Source organism: Engystomops pustulosus, chromosome 4, assembly GCF_040894005.1.
Source record: "Engystomops pustulosus chromosome 4, aEngPut4.maternal, whole genome shotgun sequence".
Taxonomy (NCBI): domain Eukaryota; kingdom Metazoa; phylum Chordata; class Amphibia; order Anura; family Leptodactylidae; genus Engystomops; species Engystomops pustulosus.
In genome coordinates this window covers 15350825-15373006 of record NC_092414.1, presented here as the reverse complement: position 1 = coordinate 15373006, position 22182 = coordinate 15350825, and the positions used below count along the sequence as shown (strand labels likewise).

At 44.0% G+C, this 22182-nt stretch overlaps 1 protein-coding gene across 12 annotated transcripts in view; it reads right to left on the bottom strand.

Annotated features, from left to right (window-relative positions):
• The window catches only part of BICD1 (BICD cargo adaptor 1), a 103388-nt gene that overhangs the window by 33489 nt on the left and 47717 nt on the right, over positions 1-22182 (bottom strand). For all 12 annotated transcript variants that reach the window (XM_072145281.1, XM_072145282.1, XM_072145283.1 and 9 more), the window contains exons 2-3: positions 15622-15834; positions 2008-2160 (exon numbers count right to left, since the gene is read on the bottom strand). In XM_072145281.1, coding sequence (XP_072001382.1) covers positions 2008-2160; positions 15622-15834 — 366 coding nt within the window. The remainder of the gene's footprint in view (positions 1-2007; positions 2161-15621; positions 15835-22182) is intronic.

The window sequence follows — 22182 nt, the reverse complement described above, 5'->3', positions numbered from 1 at the left end:
ACAGGAAGAAGATGATCACCACCAGGTTGCCTTTCACCTTTGTCAATGAAATAATCGGGGGTCGATGGAAAAATCTCACTTTACGATCCTACTTTCATCATCATCTAAGGGGAATTCGGGACACCCAATTATGATTTGTTGGGCTGGTCTCACCAAAATTAGAGAGTTGGTCAACATTTACTGGTGGACTGGACTCTTGATAATATCCAATATTGGTTGCTCTATGTCTCCACCATGGAACCCAACAAATTTGGCAAAACTTTTACGTTGAGTATTAAACATTGAATTCCCACTTACGAACATTTTAGGAGGAATAATAGATGTTCCCTACATGACCTGAGACATTTACGTAATGAGTCACGAAGAAAGACCCTACAAGGGTCTATTGGCTGACCGCTATTCATTCCGACAGACAAAAGAAGAAGGTCACCACCAGATACTTATGGTGGATGCCTTCGTGAATGAAACCTTAGTTTTCATTCCTCCTTTCATCTGCAACTAGGAAAAATTCAGGACACCCACTTGAGATTTGATTTTGGACTAGTCCTACTGAAATTTGAGGGTTGGTCAACATTTGGTTGCTTGGGTTCCGTAGATCATGATGGTAACACATGTATGTTGCATGATGTCTCCACTAAGGAGACCAACAAATTAGAAAACACTTAGAAGAACCTATTATACTCTTTACTTTGGAAACCAAACATAGATTTTCCACCTCAGATGACGTTGAGGGGAAATAATTGACGTTCTCCATACAACCAGAGTAATTTACCTAATGAGCCATTTGTTCTGTACAAAGAAGATCCTACAAGGTCGGCTGTGGAGACCATGACCTCACCAACAATTACTCCTAGAACTTGTTTCATCCCTCGAGAATTTCCCTCCCGATGTTCCCCCATCTATTCTTCGAGATTCTTCTGCTTACCTGCCCTCAGACTTTTTTTTTTGCTCTCATGCATTTACAGGAGATAATTGGGTAAGTCATTGATATCTCCTGAGGATGGAGTCCTCCTCTGGGGGCACAGATACTTAGTTTTTGAGTGAAATTTGATATTTCTACTAATTAAACTCTTGTGTGTTATAAAGGGCATCCAGCTGTCAAATCAGTCCACATGTGCCAAGCAAGGAATCTCGAAAAGGTTGACCTTGGATGATTCATCATTCTCAGGAGCAAAGCTCCATAAAAAATTGGAACGAAAAAATGTATCTTTTCTGAAGAAGTTATAATCTCCAAAATTACAAATTGACCTGTCTGACCTTCACAGGCATCTATGATTCCTTATGATGGCTCCTCACTTCTCATTTCAAATATTTGGTCTACAGCTTTCACTCAGAGCCTTGAGCAAGACACTGGTCAAAGCTAAAAGGACAGCAGTGTTAGGACACTCCCCAGAGCTCATTCCTTTTAAATGGTAGATAGTCCAGGGTCTATTGAAGGCCTCCACCAAGCTCCATCAAGATTTTTTGTTTTCAGCAAATTTAACCATGCCCTATAGGAAATCTTTGTGTGGACATGACCATGCAGACAGTATTGAGCATTGTCACTCTAGAAATGTGTAATTAGACCTCTGTGTATGTTGTTAGTAGCAGCAGAACTGTGAAATATGGATTTATATTCAAGGTTTGTAGCTTCGCCGGGGGTGCACAGGGGGGTGTCCTTACACTGCTGTGCTTTAAGTTCTCTAATACTCTGAGTAAAAACAGTAGTGGGCCTCAGGTTGAATACTCCAAAAGGAACCCAAAAAAGAGGAGAGAGTCTGTGCTCTTGATATGTTACAACTTTTACTCAAAGCAGAGGATAAAGGTTGAGGAGCAGTTCAATGCAGAGAACTAAGAGCACAGCAGTGTGAGGACACGCCCCCCTGAAATATAAACCAATATTGCTGCTACTAGCCACACAGCCCCGCCCCTAGTGCTCCATACTGCATCACACCCATAGTATATTAGGAGAACGTTCTGTACTATCAGTATACATAGATGGTGTTTTGTCGGCTGATGATTACTTACTTGGTTTTGCTTCAAGGTGGACACTAATTTCTGTAAGGTGATGTTCTCCTCCTCCAGCTCGGTGTAATCCTGGAGGAGTCTGGCCTCCCGAAACTTGTACTCTCTGATCTCTTCCTTCATCCTTATCCTCTGCAGCTCCAAAATTTCATTTGTCTACAGGAGAAAACATTGAAAGTATTATAGTAGAGTATATGCCAGGGCAGGTTGGGTATGAAGATGCTAGAAATTTTTGGTGACATTGTTCTTTGTGGACAATCTACCCAAGCCCATAGACAAGGAGAGGTCTGGGATTGGTGCGGGGTTGTGCTAAGGTCTAAGAATAGAAAAAGGGTCTGATGAAGTCAGGTATTTATTCTATCATCTGAGGAAATTTGGGAATGTTGGGTATGGGGAAGTCTGTTACTGATAATGAGGTGTGGGGACGCCTGATACTGTTGCTGGGTTATGGGGCGTCTTATACTGGTGCTGGGGTGTGGGGACGTCTGATACTGGTGCTGCGGTATGGGGACGTCTGATACTGGTGCTGGGGTATGAGGACGTCTGATACTGGTGCTGGGGTATGGGGATGTCTGATACTGGTGCTGAGGTATGGGAACATGTGATACTAGTTCTGGGGTATGGGGACGTCTGATACTAGTTCTGGGGTATGGGGACGTCTGATACTGGTGCTGGGGTATGGGGACGTCTGATACTGGTGCTGGTGTATGGGGCGTCTTATACTGGTGCTGGGGTGTGGGGACGTCTGATACTGGTGCTGCGGTATGGGGACGTCTGATACTGGTGCTGAGGTATGAGGACGTCTGATACTGGTGCTGGGGTATGGGGATGTCTGATACTGGTGCTGAGGTATGGGAACATGTGATACTAGTTCTGGGGTATGGGGACGTCTGATACTAGTTCTGGGGTATGGGGATGTCTGATACTGGTGCTGAGGTATGGGGATGTCTGATACTGGTGCTGAGGTATGGGGACATGTGATACTAGTTCTGGGGTATGGGGACGTCTGATACTGGATCTGGGGTATGGGGACATCTGAGATACTGGTGCTGGGTTATGGGGATGTCTGATACTGGTGCTGGGTTATGGGGATGCCTGATACTGGTGCTCAGGTACAAGTACGTCTGATACTGGTGCTGGGGTATGAGGTCGTCTGATACTGGTGCTGGGGTATGCGGACGTCTGATACTGGTGCTGGGGTATGCGGACATCTGATACTGGTGCTGGGGTATGGGGATGTCTGATACTGGTGCTGGGGTATGAGGTCGTCTGATACTGGTGCTGGGGTATGGGGATGTCTGATACTGGTGCTGGGGTATGGGGATGTCTGATACTGGTGCTGGGGTATCAGGACGTCTGATACTGGTGCTGGGGTATGCGGACGTCTGATACTGGTGCTGGGGTATGGGGATGTCTGATACTGGTGCTGAGGTAAAGGGACGTCTGCTACTGGTGCTGGGGTATGGGAACATCTGATACTGGTGCTGGGGTATGCGGACGTCTGATACTGGTGCTGGGGTATGGGGATGTCTGATACTGGTGCTGAGGTAAAGGGACGTCTGCTACTGGTGCTGGGGTATGGGAACATCTGATACTGGTGCTGAGGTATGGGGACGTCTGATACTGGTGCTGGGGTATGGGGATGTCTGATACTGGTGCTGAGGTAAAGGGACGTCTGCTACTGGTGCTGGGGTATGGGAACATCTGATACTGGTGCTGAGGTATGGGGACGTCTGATACTGGTGCTGGGATATGGGAACGTCTGATACTAGTGCTGGGATTTGGGAACGTCTGATACTGGTGCTGGGGTATGGGGACGTCTGATACTGGTGCTGAGGTATGGGGAAGTCTGATACTGGTACTGGGGTATGGGGACGTCTGATACTGGTGCTGGGGTATGGGGACGTCTGATACTGGTGCTGGGGTATGGGGACGTCTGATACTGGTGCTGGGGTATGGGGACGTCTGATACTGGTGCTGGGGTATGGGGACGTCTGATACTGGTGCTGGGGTATGGGGACGTCTGATACTGGCGCTGGAGTATGGGGACGTCTGATACAGGTGCTGAGGTACGGGGATGTCTGATACTGGTGCTGAGGTATTGGGACGGACACTAATACTGGGGTATGATGAAGGTTGCTACTGGGGTTAATGTAAACTATAAAAACTGATAAGAAAAAAACCCTGACCCTGATGTTGGGACATATTAAGGTCTTGCTGGGATCACTGTGAGGTCTATATTGATGTCTGGAATATTGGATTTTTGAGGATGATCAGAATCTCAGGAAAGCTGGGTGATAAGTCCCTCCATATTACCAGTCTGTGTTGCATGTGCCAGTCATCACTCGCTCCCTCTGCCCATCTATACAGTAGGGATGTGATATGGGATGATGCCAAGAAGCTCCTCGGCAGCGGGGGAGACGCCACAACTGTTACTGTAGTAAAACTTCTATCTCCCAGGATTTACTAAAATTCCCAGGCTGAAATTCCTAACTTTTCTGGTCCCTGATGTGAGGACCTTGTAGGCCGGGGCCATTATTGTCTCCATATTTTGGCTTCAATACATGAAAGCAGCCGAGGATAATTGGTGTCAGGAGTTCTCATTAATTTGGAAATAGTGTAAGAAAGGGAATATCTTTTACATGAGGGAATGTGAGAGCTGAGCTGTAATACCTATAAATGTACAAGAGGGGGAGCCAGAGTCCTGCTACACAAGCAGAATATCCCCCATGATAGTACAATACATCATATCCATCGTAGTAAATATTGGCTTCCAGACTTAATAATTGTCACAGCTGAGGGTTTGCTACAATGTATCCTGTGTCATTAGCCTTGGGTGTCCTCATACACACAGTGATTACAGAGATAATACACGCAGTGATGTCACAGTACAGGGATAATACACACAGTGATGTCACAATACAGGGGATAATACACACAGTGATGTCACAGTACATGGATAATACACACAGTGATGTCACAGTACAGGGATAATACACACAGTGATGTCACAGTACAGAGATAACACACACAGTAATGTCACAGTACAGGGATAATACACACAGTGATGTCACAGTACAGGGATAATACACACAGTGATGTCACAGTACAGGGATAATACACACAGTGATGTCACAGTACAATATTATACACACAGTGATGTCACAGTACAGGGATAATACACACAGTGATGTCACAGTACAGGGATAATACACACAATGATGTCACAGTACAGAGATAATACACACAGTGATGTCACAGTACAGAGGTAATACACAGTGATGTCACAGTACAGGGATAACACACACAGTGATGTCACAGTACAGGGGATAATACACACAGTGATGTCACAGTACAGGGATAATACACACAGTGATGTCACAGTACAGGGATAATACACACAGTGATGTCACACTACAGGGATAATACACAGTGATGTCACAGTACAGGATAATACACACAGTGATGTCACAGTACAGGGATAATACACACAGTGATGTCACAGTACAGAGATAATACACACAGTGATGTCACAGTACAGGGATAATACACACAGTGATGTCACAGTACAGGGATAACACACACAGTGATGTCACAGTACAGGGGATAATACACACAGTGATGTCACAGTACAGGGATAATACACACAGTGATGTCACACTACAGGGATAATACACAGTGATGTCACAGTACAGGATAATACACACAGTGATGTCACAGTACAGGGATAATACACACAGTGATGTCACAGTACAGGTATAATACACACAGTGATGTCACAGTACAGAGATAATACACACAGTGATGTCACAGTACAGGGATAATACACACAGTGATGTCACAGTACAGGGATAATACACACAGTGATGTCACAGTACAGGGATAATACACACAGTGATGTCACACTACAGAGATAATACACACAGTGATGTCACAGTACAGGTATAATACACACAGTGATGTCACACTACAGGGATAATACACAGTGATGTCACAGTACAGGATAATACACACAGTGATGTCACAGTACAGGGATAATACACACAGTGATGTCACAGTACAGGGGATAATACACACAGTGATGTCACAGTACATGGATAATACACACAGTGATGTCACAGTACAGGGATAATACACACAGTGATGTCACAGTACAATATAATACACACAGTGATGTCACAGTACAGGGATAATATACACAGTGATGTCACAGTACAGGGATAATACACACAGTGATGTCACAATACAGGGATAATACACACAGTGATGTCACAGTACAGAGATAATACACACAGTGATGTCACAGTACAGGTATAATACACACAGTGATGTCACACTACAGGGATAATACACAGTGATGTCACAGTACAGGATAATACACACAGTGATGTCACAGTACAGGGATAATACACACAGTGATGTCACACTACAGGGATAATACACACAGTGATGTCACAGTACAGGTATAATACACACAGTGATGTCACAGTACAGGGATAATACACACAGTGATGTCACAGTACAGAGATAATACACACAGTGATGTCACAGTACAGAGATAATACACACAGTGATGTCACAGTACAGGGATAATACACACAGTGATGTCACAGTACAGGGATAATACACACAGTGATGTCACAGTACAGAGATAATACACACAGTGATGTCACAGTACAGAGATAATACACACAATGATGTCACAGTACAGGGATAATACACACAGTGATGTCACAGTACAGGGGATAATACACACAGTGATGTCACAGTACATGGATAATACACACAGTGATGTCACAGTACAGGGATAATACACACAGTGATGTCACAGTACAGAGATAACACACACAGTGATGTCACAGTACAGAGATAATACACACAGTGATGTCACAGTACAGGGATAATACACACAGTGATGTCACAGTACAGAGATAATACACACAGTGATGTCACAGTACAGGGATAATACACACAGTGATGTCCCAGTACAGAGATAATACACACAGTGATGTCACAGTACAGGGATAATACACACAGTGATGTCACAGTACAGTATATTTCCTGTGTAAATCACTGCACCGCACAGTCCTAATAAATACCTAATGCTACAAGCCAGGGAATCCATCATTTTGCCCTAATTCTGTCCTGGGTCGTGTATAATTCTACAAGTCTGAGGAGACTCCTCCGCACCTCCTCCTGTCCTCCCTCCTTCACACTGCGGATACTGAGGCATCGCCCCCCAATATCACCACGCTGACCCCACCTGTGTGGCGACACATAGGACAACATAACGTCTATTCATCAGTTCCTTTTAACTTGAATGGCAACTGAACTGTAATTACTCAACTTGGCCACTTAAAACAGAAGGGTGCTGTCCCCCTACGCATAAAACAACAACTGATATTAATGACAATCTTAGGGATAGGTCATTAATATATTTAGCTGGAAAACCCCTTCCTGCCCCAAATATCTATACTGTTTTATTTATGTGGCAGCAGCAGCCATGGAGTCCTGTCATCCTTCTTTCTTTCCCGTTAAGAAAAACCTCTCATTAAAATTCACGCCATGCAGAAATGCATCACTTTTTTTTTTGTTAATTGCTAAAAAGCGCCAGATACACTTGGCCTCCTCTATACCCACAGGAACGTGCGAATATCCCGGGAGGGGAAGTGTCCTAAGTGTATCAGGAGGAGAGACTACAGAATGTTCCACCATCTATCTCATATCTATCTATCTATCTATCTATCTATCTCATATCTATCTATCTATCTATCTATCTATCTATCTATCTCATATCTATCTATCTATCTATCTATCTATCTATCTCATATCTATCTATCTATCTATCTATCTATCTATCTATCTATCTATCTCCTATCTATCTATCTATCTATCTATCTCATATCTATCTATCTATCTATCTCATATCTATCTATCTCCTATCTATCTATCTCATATCTATCTATCTATCTATCTATCTATCTCCTATCTATCTATCTATCTATCTATCTCATATCTATCTATCTATCTATCTATCTATCTATCTATCTATCTATCTATCTCATATCTATCTATCTATCTATCTCATATCTATCTATCTCATATCTATCTATCTATCTATCTATCTCCTATCTATCTATCTCATATCTATCTATCTATCTCATATCTATCGATCTATCTCATATCTATCTATCTATCTCATATCTATCTATCTCATATCTATCTATCTATCTCATATCTATCTATCTCATATCTATCTATCTATCTCATATCTATCTCATATCTATCTATCTATCTATCTATCTAACTCCTATCTATCTATCTATCTATCTATCTATCTATCTATCTATCTATCTCATATCTATCTATCTCATATCTATCTATCTATCTATCTATCTATCTATCTATCTATCTATCTCATATCTATCTATCTATCTCATATCTATCTATCTATCTCATATCTATCTATCTATCTCATATCTATCTATCTCATATCTATCTATCTATCTATCTATCTCATATCTATCTATCTATCTATCTATCTATCTATCTATCTATCTATCTATCTATCTCCTATCTATCTATCTATCTATCTATCTATCTCCTATCTATCTATCTCATATCTATCTATCTATCTATCTATCTATCTCCTATCTATCTATCTATCTATCTATCTATCTATCTATCTCATATCTATCTATCTCATATCTATCTATCTATCTCATATCTATCTATCTATCTCCTATCTATCTATCTCATATCTATCTATCTATCTCATATCTATCTATCTATCTCATATCTATCTATCTCATATCTATCTATCTATCTCATATCTATCTATCTCATATCTATCTATCTATCTCATATCTATCTCATATCTATCTATCTATCTATCTATCTATCTATCTATCTCCTATCTATCTATCTATCTATCTATCTATCTCATATCTATCTATCTCATATCTATCTATCTATCTCATATCTATCTCATATCTATCTATCTATCTATCTATCTATCTATCTATCTCTTATCTATCTCCTATCTATCTATCTCATATCTATCTATCTATCTATCTATCTATCTCATATCTATCTATCTCATATCTATCTATCTCATATCTATCTCATATCTATCTATCTCATATCTATCTCATATCTATCTATCTATCTCATATCTATCTCATATCTATCTATCTATCTATCTATCTATCTATCTATCTATCTCTTATCTATCTCCTATCTATCTATCTCATATCTATCTATCTATCTATCTATCTATCTATCTATCTATCTATCTATCTATCTCATATCTATCTATCTCATATCTATCTATCTCATATCTATCTATCTCATATCTATCTCATATCTATCTATCTCATATCTATCTCATATCTATCTATCTCATGTCTGTATATGTAGATGTGACCCCGGTGTAAGCAGAATATCTGTATGGGGACAGGTGAGGGGCGCTGGTCAGGGCTCGGCCTCGGGGGCCGCATGTACACAACGCCACAATCGCCGACCCCAGTGAAGCTTAACTCTGGATTTGACCATCACAAAGAAAGGTTTATACTCTGTCTGACCGGCCAGTGACTCTCTGCCCTCAGCCTGCCACTGCCCTGCCACACCACATATCATCAGGGGCAGCCCTGTGCCCACAGCATATATCATCAGGGGCAGCCCTGTGCCCACAGCACATATCATCAGGGGCAGCCCTGTGCCCACAGCACATATCATCAGGGGCAGCGCTGTGCCCACACTACATATCATCAGGGGCTGCCCTGTGCCCACACCACATATCATCAGGGGCTGCCCTGTGCCCACACCACATATCATCAGGGGCTGCCCTGTGCCCACACCACATATCATCAGGGGCAGCCCTGTGCCCACACCACATATCATCAGGGGCAGCCCTGTGCCCACAGCACATATCATCAGGGGCAGCCCTGTGCCCTAGGCACATACCATCAGGGGCAGCCCTGTGCCCACACCACATATCATCAGGGGCAGCCCTGTGCCCACACCACATATCATCAGGGGCAGCCCTGTGCCCTAGGCACATACCATCAGGGGCAGCCCTGTGCCCACACCACATATCATCAGGGGCAGCCCTGTGCCCTAGGCACATACCATCAGGGGCAGCCCTGTGCCCACACCACATATCATCAGGGGCAGCCCTGTGCCCACACCACATATCATCAGGGGCATCCCTGTGCCCTAGGCACATACCATCAGGGGCAGCCCTGTGCCCACAGCACATATCATCAGGGGCAGCCCTGTGCCCACAGCACATACCATCAGGGGAAGCCCTGTGCCCACAGCACATACCATCAGGGGCAGCCCCGTGCCCACACCACATATTATCAGGGGCCGCCCTGTGCCCACACCACATATCATCAGGGGCAGCCCTGTGCCCACACCACATATCATCAGGGGCAGCCCTGTGCCCACAGCACATATCATCAGGGGCAGCCCTGTGCCCACACCACATATCATCAGGAGCAGCCCTGTGCCCACAGCACATATCATCAGGGGCATCCCTGTGCCCACAGCACATACCATCAGGGGCAGCCCTGTGCCCACAGCACATACCATCAGGGGAAGCCCTGTGCCCACAGCACATACCATCAGGGGCAGCCCTGTGCCCACAGCACATACCATCAGGGGCAGCCCTGTGCCCACAGCACATATCATCAGGGGCAGCCCTGTGCCCTAGGCACATACCATCAGGGGCAGCCCTGTGCCCATAGCACATATCATCAGGGGCAGCCCTGTGCCCACAGCACATACCATCAGGCGCAGCCCTGTGCCCACAGCACATACCATCAGGGGAAGCCCTGTGCCCACAGCACATACCATCAGGGGCAGCCCCGTGCCCACACCACATATCATCAGGGGCAGCCCTGTGCCCACAGCACATATCATCAGGGGCAGCCCTGTGCCCACAGCACATATCATCAGGGGCAGCCCTGTGCCCACAGCACATATCATCAGGGGCAGCCCTGTGCCCACAGCACATATAATCAGGGGCAGCCCTGTGCCCACAGCACATATCATCAGGGGCAGCCCTGTGCCCACAGCACATATCATCAGGGGCAGCCCTGTGCCCACAGCACATATCATCAGGGGCAGCCCTGTGCCCACAGCACATATCATCAGGGGCAGCCCTGCTCTGGTTATTACAGGGGTCTTCCAGGTGTATGAATGTAAAGCTTAAAGAGGACCTGTCACCCTAAAAAAGTAAAGTAAGCAGCTCCTAGCGCTGCCCCAGATGTAAAGGTGTTACCCTGCTGGCGTTATCGGAAACCTCTGATACAGGTTCCAACATTGCACTGCCATAGTCCAGAACGCCGGACCGAGCTTACAGCGGTCCAGTGTATTCATGAGGGGGCGGTCCGAGGAGGCGCTGAATGCCGGATAAAGCCTGGCAGTCATGGCTGGCTATGGCGTGAGCTCCAGCTATGGTTGGTACTGTGGGCTCTTACTATGGTTAGTACTGTGGGCTCCTGCTATGGTTAGTACTGTGGGCTCCTGCTATGGTTGGTACTGTGGGCTCTTACTATGGTTAGTACTGTGGGCTCCTGTTATGGTTAGTACTGTGGGCTCCTGTTATGGTTGGTACTGTGGGCTCTTACTATGGTTAGTACTGTGGGCTCCTGCTATGGTTGGTACTGTGGGCTCCTTCTATGGTTGGTACTGTGGGCTCCTGTTATGGTTGGTACTGTGGGCTCTTACTATGGTTAGTACTGTGGGCTCCTGCTATGGTTGGTACTGTGGGCTCTTACTATGGTTAGTACTGTGGGCTCCTGCTATGGTTGGTACTGTGGGCTCCTGCTATGGTTGGTACTGTGGGCTCCTGCTATGGTTGGTACTGTGGGCTCCTGCTATGGTTGGTACTGTAGGCTCCTGTTATGGTTGGTACTGTGGGCTCTTACTATGGTTAGTACTGTGGGCTCCTGCTATGGTTGGTACTGTGGGCTCCTTCTATAGTTGGTACTGTGGGCTCCTGCTATGGTTGGTACTGTGGGCTCTTACTATGGTTAGTACTGTGGGCTCCTGCTATGGTTAGTACTGTGGGCTCCTGCTATGGTTGGTACTGTGGGCTCTTACTATGGTTAGTACTGTGGGCTCCTGCTATGGTTGGTACTGTGGGCTCCTGCTATGGTTGGTACTGTGGGCTCCTGCTATGGTTGGTACTGTAGGCTCCTGTTATGGTTAGTACTGTGGGCTCCTGTTATGGTTGGTACTGTGGGCTCTTACTATGGTTAGTACTGTGGGCTCCTGCTATGGTTGGTACTGTGGGCTCTTACTATGGTTAGTACTGTGGGCTCCTGCTATGGTTGGTACTGTGGGCTCCTTCTTTGGTTGGTACTGTGGGCTCCTGCTATGGTTGGTACTGTGGGCTCCTCCTATGGTTGGTACTGTGGGCTCCTGCTATGGTTGGTACTGTGGGCTCTTACTATGGTTGGTACTGTAGGCTCCTGTTATGGTTAGTACTGTGGGCTCCTGTTATGGTCGGTACTGTGGGCTCCTGCTATGGTCGGTACTGTGGGCTCTTACTATGGTTGGTACTGTAGGCTCCTGTTATGGTTGGCACTGTGGGCTCCTGCTATGGTTGGTACTGTAGGCTCCTGTTATGGTTGGTACTGTGGGCTCCTGCTATGGTTGGCACTGTGGGCTCCTGCTATGGTTGGTACTGTGGGCTCCTGCTATGGTCGGTACTGTGGGCTCCTGCTATGGTTGGTACTGTGGGCTCCTGCTATGGTTGGTACTGTAGGCTCCTGTTATGGTTGGTACTGTGGGCTCCTGCTATGGTTGGCACTGTGGGCTCCTGCTATGGTTGGTACTGTGGGCTCCTGCTATGGTCGGTACTGTGGGCTCCTGCTATGGTTGGTACTGTGGGCTCCTGCTATGGTCGGTACTGTGGGCTCCTGCTATGGTTGGTACTGTGGGCTCCTGTTATGGTCGGTACTGTGGGCTCCTGCTATGGTCGGTACTGTGGGCTCCTGCTATGGTTGGTACTGTAGGCTCCTGCTATGGTTGGTACTGTAGGCTCCTGTTATAGTTGGTACTGTGAGCTCCTGCTATGGTTGGTACTGTGAGCTCCTGCTATGGTTGGTACTGTGAGCTCCTGCTATGGTTGGTACTGTGGGCTCCTGCTATGGTTGGCCCTCTGGGCATCAGCACTGGCTGCTATTCTAAGATCCAGCTATGGTGAGTTCTCTGATATCGGCTGTGGCTGGTACTTTTGGCTATTGCTGTGGTTGGTACTCTGAACACCAGATGGGGTTTGTACTCTGGACTGCAACTGAGGTTGGTACTGTGGACTCCAGCCGTTGTTGGTACCGTGTTCTCCAGTTTTGGTTGATACTTTGGGATTTAGCTGTGCCTGGAAATCTGGTCCCCTGTTGTGGTTGGTACATTTTGCTCTAGATGTGGCTTTCATTTTGGGTTGGTACTCTAAGCTCAAGCTTTGTTCGGTGCTCGGGCTCCAGCTGTGGTTAGTATTTTGGATTCAGGCTTTGGTTGGTACTCCGGGATAGCATGTTATGGTTGCCATTCTAAAGGGCATTCTAAAGGTCCTTACATAGATGATACGTTTGTGATTGGTGGGGGGTCCCTCTCACTTGTCAGTAAAACAGGGGTCCATCATGTGGACTGACAGAGATAATCCAACCCATTGCTTAAATTCATCAGGTCCCATAGATCACCCAGTTCCGAAAGGGACTCCCGAGGTCCAATCGTTTAGACAACTAGCAATCTGGAACTTTGTACTTGACAACCCCTTTAAGGGTTCCTCAATGGTAAAAGGGTTCCTCAATGGGTCTACTGTAAAATTGTATTGTGAAATGTATATATCCTACTTATTAAGAATTCTGGACCATCAAATTATGGATTAATGGATTCTTCCTTGCGGCAATACCATCTAGGCTTCTATTGAATTCACTTATGGCTGTAGACAGTCTCCGTATTGATTCTCAAAGCATTAGAACAAAATGACTTTTCAAGTGTCAGGTCGGGGTCCGGTGCCAACACTCCGGATTATCTTATCTGTGGATACTTATAATCCATACCCAGCACCAGGGCGATTCCCTCGGTCCCAGAGTCACAACCTCTAAACTATTCACTTTAAAAGCCTAAATAATCCCTTTAAAGGGGATCTCGAACCACCTTCGACAACTACATCTTTTTACACCAATCAATTGTTGTCAACCCACTGATTCCAACGCAGTTGGAAATTTTTCTCTAGCCCTCACCGTTCCCGAACAATCAGTGCTGTTATTTTCACCACAACTTAACCTCTTTACTGTCAGGTAGGCGGTCTATGTTCCAGCCCACTGGACATTATAGCACCTAATTAGCATAATAGATGTCAAAACTAACAGTGCTCATTGCTCGGGAACGGTAGGGGTGGTGGAAGTGCCAACAGGTCCTCTTAAAAGGGTTGAAAACATTTTTTTTTTGGTTTTTTGGTTTTCATTGAATATTTTTCATATTTTTCTGCACAAGTAACTATTCAGGGGTTTGTTTGTTTTTTAGATGAGGTTCAAATGCCTTATTTTTTATTTTTATGATACAAAAATACACATTTTTTTTTCATTTTGGGATCTTTTTGTATATTTTTGGATAGATAGGAATTCCTTACTAGAGTCCACCTTGTCTTCTCTGACATTAGAGAAGGATAAGGGAATCAAAAGAAATTAAAAGCAGAGATAATATTGTAGACAATATAATCTATTATAACAATATATTAGTTGCTCTGTTGTTGGTGGATGGCTGGCTATATAGTGGGGGCAGGTGGCTGGTTATTAACTTGGGGCAGGTGGCTGGCTATATACGGGGGCTGGCTATTTACTGGGGGCAGGTGGCTGGCTATATTCTGGGGACAGGTGGTGGGCTATATACTGGGGGCAGTTGGCTGGCTATATACTGGGGCTGGCTATTTACTGTGGGCAGGTGGCTGGTTATATACTGGGGGTAACTTGCTGGCCATATACTTGGGCTGGCTATTTACTCGGGGAAAGTGGCTGGCTATATACTGGGGACAGGTGGCTGGCTATATACTGGGGGCAGGTGGCTGGCTACATACTCTGGCTATATAGTGGGGGCTTGGACTGGCCGGGGGCTGGCTATATACCAGGATCATGGGCTGGCTATATACTAGGGAGCAAGCGACTGGCTGGCTATATACTGGGGGCAGGGAGCAGGTGGCTATAAACTGGCATCAGGGGGCTGGCTATATACTGGGGAAGGTGGCTGGCTGGCTATATACCAGGGACATGGGATGGCTATATACTAGCCTGCAGGGAGATGGCTGGCTATATACTGGGGGCAGGGGGCTGGCTATATACTGGTGGAAGGTGGCTGGCTATATTCTTATATCTTGTCTAACTTAATGGAAAGGGAGTCCTCCCAATAAAATCCACATACCCTAACAGATCAGAGTAACATGAGCTGAGAAACTTCACAAATGTCTTAAGTCTGGTTACTTGAAGCTACCTCTAGGGGGAGCTATAGAGACCACTGTATACAGATTATTATTTGCATTAACTATGTAGTTCCCCCTACTGCTGATTGCAGGAAGCCAAAAATACCTTTTAGAGGCGTAACTCTTACCTCCTTTAAGTCCTGGACGATGACATTAAGGCGCTCGTTCTCCCCTTGAACATTGGTGATCATGGCCCTGCTCTGCCTCAGGTCGGTCTGCATTTCCAGTATTCTGCCCAGATAATACTCCTCCTTTGTTGCGGACTCCTGCAGTAAAGTCTCCTCACGGGTCTCGCCATCTTCGGCAACTTTGCGGTGGACGGTGAAGGACTGTCCAAAGGCCTAGAAAAACAACAGAATTTTTATTTGAATTTTTGTATTAAAATTACCTATAGGGCTGCTCCAATCAAATGGAGTATATGGAACTAGATGTTCATAATATATCATCCCCAAAATTCATGGAATTGCTTAGCTTATTCCAACATTTTCTTTGAAAAACCTGTCAAATTCGTCCATGCCTTTCTCCAAAAGGGGTGTGGTTTGATCAAACCCTTCCCAAAAGAAGGTGGTCCTAGGGGCCTACTGCAACCTGGAGTCGACCCTGTTTACGGTGGACCATAGAAACCTTAAAACTATGTTGGATTTTGTGGAAGAGTTTTGTTGGCATGTTCTGAAACCTGGGCAAAGGTAGATGTTCCGAAAGGGGGAGGAGTTACTCAGTGATCATTATATACATATTTTTAGGGGAGGGTGTCGTGGGGGCATGTTTTGTGACCTATGCAATGTTTAATGTTTTGGGAGATGGAGGAAGTCCTCCATAGTCGTCTACTCCTCCCCGTGCCTCAATCGGGGCATGCTGTGATTTTTTGATGTGATCAGACAATGAAAATAAATTGAAAATAGAAAAACATAAAATATTTTTTAATAAACAAACTGATCCAGGTTTCCATCAGGTCCTAAATAAAGTTATTTAATATACTGAAGCAAAAAGTATTCGGCGACGCAGTCAGGATGCCACTCCCACACATGTCCCCCAACGGACACCCCCATCTTGTTAGTGTATGGTACTAATAGAAAATATATAATATTACTGCGCCTACATTTCCTGCATTTGGGATTGGGAAATTCCTACTTTTTGTATGAAGTTTCCCTTTGGTGGGAAGAACGGTGACCAATCATGGTCCAGGGGCATTTGTTTGTTGTCGTTTTTGAGGGTTTTTATTGGTACTTTTGATATAAACACAGTCCTGGGGCATTTGTTTGTTGCTGTTTTTGAGTATATTTTTATGTTATTATTATGTTATATTATACAATATTGTTTTTTTCCCCTCTCTGATCTTCCAGGCAGGAGCGTGGGGGGATGCAGGATGTATATGAGTGAAAGGAAGCAGCTGCTCCTGATTTCAGTCATGACTATATCCTCACAAGTCTAATATACTCCATCCAGGGATCCAGATATTCGACCATCACCTCCATCTAATGCTATGTATAGCAATTAGACAGTGACTAAATATGTTTACCATACTACCTCATGGCGTGGAAGACGTATGTGGTATGTATAGCTTGTTCTTTCCGTACTAGTCAGCAAGACCCTTCACGGATGACCTTCTGGGATCAGATGTCTTCTCAAAGTCATCTCCTCCATATGCTAATATCTTCTATTACGGCTTCAGAGTTAGCAATCCTACTTCAAGGGGTCGTTCATCCTTGGTTCTAACAAGGTTTAAAAATCTTCCCTGATTATTTTTTTAAATTTCTTCTTTTATTTTTGTGAAGTGGGGAACTCCCGGGTTCTTGCAACAAAGATCCATAATCAGGACTACCAGTAATTACTAGATTGAGGACGTCAAGACCAAAGGTCTAAACTAAGCCCAAGAACCCCCACAGCTTACTGTAGGACCCAATAAGGATATAGCATATTTCCCAGTTGGCTATAATACTAGGAGTCCAGGAAGGAGCCCAGTTTCAATGAACAGTGTTCGGTCCAAGATCCAAGTCCAGATCAAAAAAAATATGGCCAGTGTCCAAGTCAAGGTCCAGGAATATGTTGCAAAAATTCATGTTTAGTCATGTTAAGAGACAGTAGTTTCAGACAGTTGTCTATAATATTAGGATTCCAGGTTCGTAAATGATGTTCTGTCTAGGATATACGGCTAAGGTCCATGTCTAGATCCAGAAAATATGTCTATGGTTCAAGTCCAGGAAATAGGCCCAGAGCTTCCAATAAGTTATGTTCAGTCATGTTTTAGGTAAAAGACAGTAGTTCCAGATGATTGGCTAGAATAATAGGAGTCCAGGAAGGAGTCCAGTTTCCTAAGCAGTGTTTGGTCCAGGAAATATGGTTAATGTCCAAGTCCAGGTTCAGAAATATCTTGCAAAAATTCAAGTTTAGTCATGTTTAGAGACAGTAGTTCCAGAAAGTATGCTATAATATTAGAAGTCTGGCAAGGATTCCAGGTTCGTAAACAATGTTCTGTACAGGATTTACGGCTAAGGTCGATGTCCAGATCCAGAAAATGTGTCTATGGTTCAAGTCCAGGAAATAGGCCAAAAGCTTCCAATAAATTATGTTCAGTCATGTTTTAGGTAAAAGACAATAGTTCCAGACAGTTGGCTATAATACTAGGAGTCCAGGAAGGAGTCCAGTTTCCTGAGCAGTGTTTGGTCCAAGAAATATGTCCAATGTCCAAGTCCAGGTCCAGAAATTTCTTGCAAAAATTCAAGTTTAGTCATGTTTAGAGACAATATTTCCAGAAGGTGTGCTATAATATTAGGAGTCTGACAAGGAGTCCAGGTTCGTAAATGATGTTCTGTCTAGGATATACAGCTAAGGTCCATGTCTAGATCCAGAAAATATGTCTATGGTTCAATTCAAGGAAATAGGCCAAAAGCTTCCAAAAAATTATGTTCAGTCATGTTTTAGGTAAAAGACAGTGGTTCCAGACAGTTGGCTATAATACTAGGAGTCCAGGGAGGAGTCCAGTTTCCTGATCAGTGTTTGGTCGAGGAAATATGGTTAATGTCCAAGTCCAGGTTCAGAAATTCCTTGCAAAAATTCAAGTTTAGTCATCTAAAGAGACAGTAGTTCCAGAAAGTGTGCTATAATATTAGGAGTCTGGCAAGGAGCCCAGGTTTGTAAACAATCTTCAAGCCAGTATATACGGCTAAGGTCCATGTCTAGATCCAGAAAATATGTCTATGGTTCAAGTCAAGGAAATAGGCCAAAAGCTTCCAAAAAATTATGTTCAGTCATGTTTTAGGTAAAAGACAGTGGTTCCAGACAGTTGGCTATAATACTAGGAGTCCAGGAAGGAGTCCAGTTTACATGAACAGTGTTCGATGCAAGAAATATGGCTAATGTCCAAGTCCAGGTCCAGGAATTTGTTGCAAAAATTAATGTTTAGTCATGTCAAGAGACAGTAGTTCCAGACAGTTGGCTATAATACTAGGAGTCCAGGAAGGAGTCCAGTTTCCTGAGCAGTGTTTGGTCCAGGAAATATGGTTAATGTCCAAGTCCAGGTCTAGGAACTTGTTGCAAAAATTCAAGTTTAGTCATGTTTAGAGACAGTAGTTTCAGAAAGTGTGCTATAATATTAGGAGTCTGGCAAGGATTCCAGGTTTGTAAACAATCTTCTGTCCAGGATATACGGCTAAGGTCCATGTCTAGATCCAGAAAATATGTCTATGGTCCAAGTCTAGGAAATAGGCCAAGAGCTTCCAATAAATTATGTTCAGTCCTGTTTTAGGTAAAAGACAGTGGTTCCGGACAGCTGGCTATAATACTAAGAGTCCAGGAAGGAGTCCAGTTTCCTGAACAGTGTTTGGTCCAAGAAATATGGCTAATGTCCAAGTCCAGGTTCAGAAATTTGTTGCAAAAATTCAAGTTTGGTCATGTTACGAGACAATAGTACCAGAAAGTGTGCTATAATATTGGCATTCTGGCAAGGATTCCAGGTGCGTAAATAATGTTCTGTCTAGGATATACGGCTAAGGTCCATGTCTAGATCCTGAAAATATGTATATGGTTCAAGTCCAGGAAATAGGCCAAAAGCCTCGAATAAGTTATGTTCAGTCATGTTTTAGGTAAAAGACAGTAGTTCCAGACAGTTGGCTGTAATACTAGGAGTCCAGGAAGGAGTCCAGTTTCCTGAGCAGCGTTTGGTCCAGGAAATATGGCTAATGTCCAAGTCCAGGTCCAGGAATTTGTTGCAAAAAATCATGTTTAGTCATGTTAAGAGACAGTAGTTCCAGACAGTTGGCTATAATACTAGGAATCCAAAAAGGAGCCCAGTTTCCAGGAACAGTGTTCGGTCCAAGAAATATGACTAAGATCCAAGTCCAGATCCAGAAAATATGGCTAATGTCCAAGTCCATGTCCAGAAATTTGTTGCAAAAATTCAAGTTTAGTCATGTTTAGAGACAGTAGTTCTAGAAAGTGTGCTATAATATTAGGAGTCTGGCAAGGAGTCCAGGATCGTAAACAATGTTCTGTCCAGGATGTAAGGCTTAGGTCTATGTCTAGATTCAGAAAATATGTCTATGGTCCAATTCCAGGAATTAGACCTAAAGCTTCCAATAAGTTATGTTCAGTCATGTTTTAGGTAAAAGGCAGTGGTTCCAGACAGTTGGCTATAATACTAGGAGTCCAGGAAGGAGTCCAGTTTCCTGAGCAGTGTTTGGTCCAGGAAATATGGATAATGTCCAAGTTCAGGTCCAGAAATTAGTTGCAAAAATTCAAGTTTAGTCATGTTTAGAGACAGTAGTTCCAGATAGTTGGCTATAATACTAGGAGTTCTCAAAGGAGCCCAGTTTACTGAACAGTTCACAGTTTAGGAAATATTGCTAGGGTCCAAGTCCAGTTCTAAAAATGAATATTTAGCAATGTTTTATGTGATAGAAAGTATTTCCAGACAGTTGGCTATAATACTATGAGTCTGGTAAGGAGTCCGGGTTCCTGAACAGGAAATACTGGTCAGGTCCAAGTCCACGTCCGGGAAAAATGGCTATGGTCCAAGACTGATACCAGGGATTGTCCTAAGGCTTCCAATAATCAATTCAACAAAGTTGTAGAAGGAGTTCCCCTTTAATTACACAACAGTCACACCTGGAGAAAGGGGGAATATTCTCATATTTATCCTACCTTAAATTAGGAAAAAAGAGAACAAGGAAAATCCAAAGATTTGCCAGTGGATGACATGAAGCAAGAATTTTACCATCTGCTGTGGCTCTCGTTATCCGGGTAGAATTCAATAACGTGATTAATTACACTCCGATGCAAGTATTCACATGAAGAACGACATTCCAGGAGGCTGAATACAAGGACAAAACGCCAAACACGGAATTCTATACCCAGTATTTAGGATGTGAAAACCTTCCCCTTAATTAGAATTTTTCCCCTTACGGCCTAGCTACAAGAGATGCAAATTTAGGGCCCATCTGGTCTTCAGGGGATACGTTTAGGTATCTGGAGCTTTCTTTGACATTCCAGGATCCAAATCTGTGGAATTATGACCTTATACTGTATGTTTACCCATTGGGGGCAATGAAGATCTATGTGTCTCCATGGTAACAGACTACACACAACACTTTGTGTAGTCAGATCCTGTAGTTACAACTTAAATATACTTACCACCCATCACAGACTAACCTCTTTTATACCTCCTCGTGTAGTCCTTTCTAGGTTTTTTTTCTGGTGTAAAGAATCAACTCTCTTCCTCAGCTCGATCTTTAGAGATACAATACATGATATTGTGGCCCGCTGGCACCCCTCTGGCACCCTAAGAACAATCCCATGTTCTAGCTCCTTCCTATTCACCCGCTTTTCTACTGAAGGACGAAGCAGGGGTAGAGTAATACCTGAATGCAGGATCAGACTACAACAAACAAGTTTGTAGTCTGTAACCATGGAGACACATCGGTGTGGAAAACAGCTGTACACACAGAATACATTTTTAAGAAATGTTAATAGAAGACGGATCAGAAAAACCGAATTGTCATAGTTACAATCATCTCCTGACAATGTACTGTTCTAATTATATGTATCCGTAACCTTCTTCATTGGGATTAGCCGCACTGTAGGGCACAATTTTCACAATGAAATTTAATTGGTGTCCCATGGTGATAATAGACTGTTAAATGTCATAGAAAGGTGAGAGATGAGGCATAGGGCAGTAATGAGAGATCGTCGTATGAACAAATTCTCCATCAGTGACAACTCCCCCCCCCCCCCCAACAATGGTTTGAAAGTGAACCTGTCACCAGGAATGGCACTTGTACCTGGTGACAGGTTCCAATAGCCTCTACTGTGCTGATTTTAAAAATGCCTTTGTCAGAATTTGGAATAATTTCAGTACTTTATACAAGATTAATTCACATTACCTGGCTCCCTGCCAGCAGCGTGTGGTGAGTCCCTGAGGAGAGGCAGCTGTAGCCTGTGTGTACTTGTGTCTCCTTGTGCATTCTTCCTCTCCTCCTCCATTCCCTGCCTGCTCAATGCACATGACAAGAAGTGGGGACTCACCACACTCTGCTGGAAGGGATCCAAGTAATGTGAAATAAACTTATATAAAGTACTTAAATTATTCAGAATGCTGACAAAGACAAAGCATGGGCTGTGGGAACCTGACACCAGCTAACAATAGCATTCCTACTGACAGGTTTGCTTTAAGTTGCTGGATATCGTTTTTCATC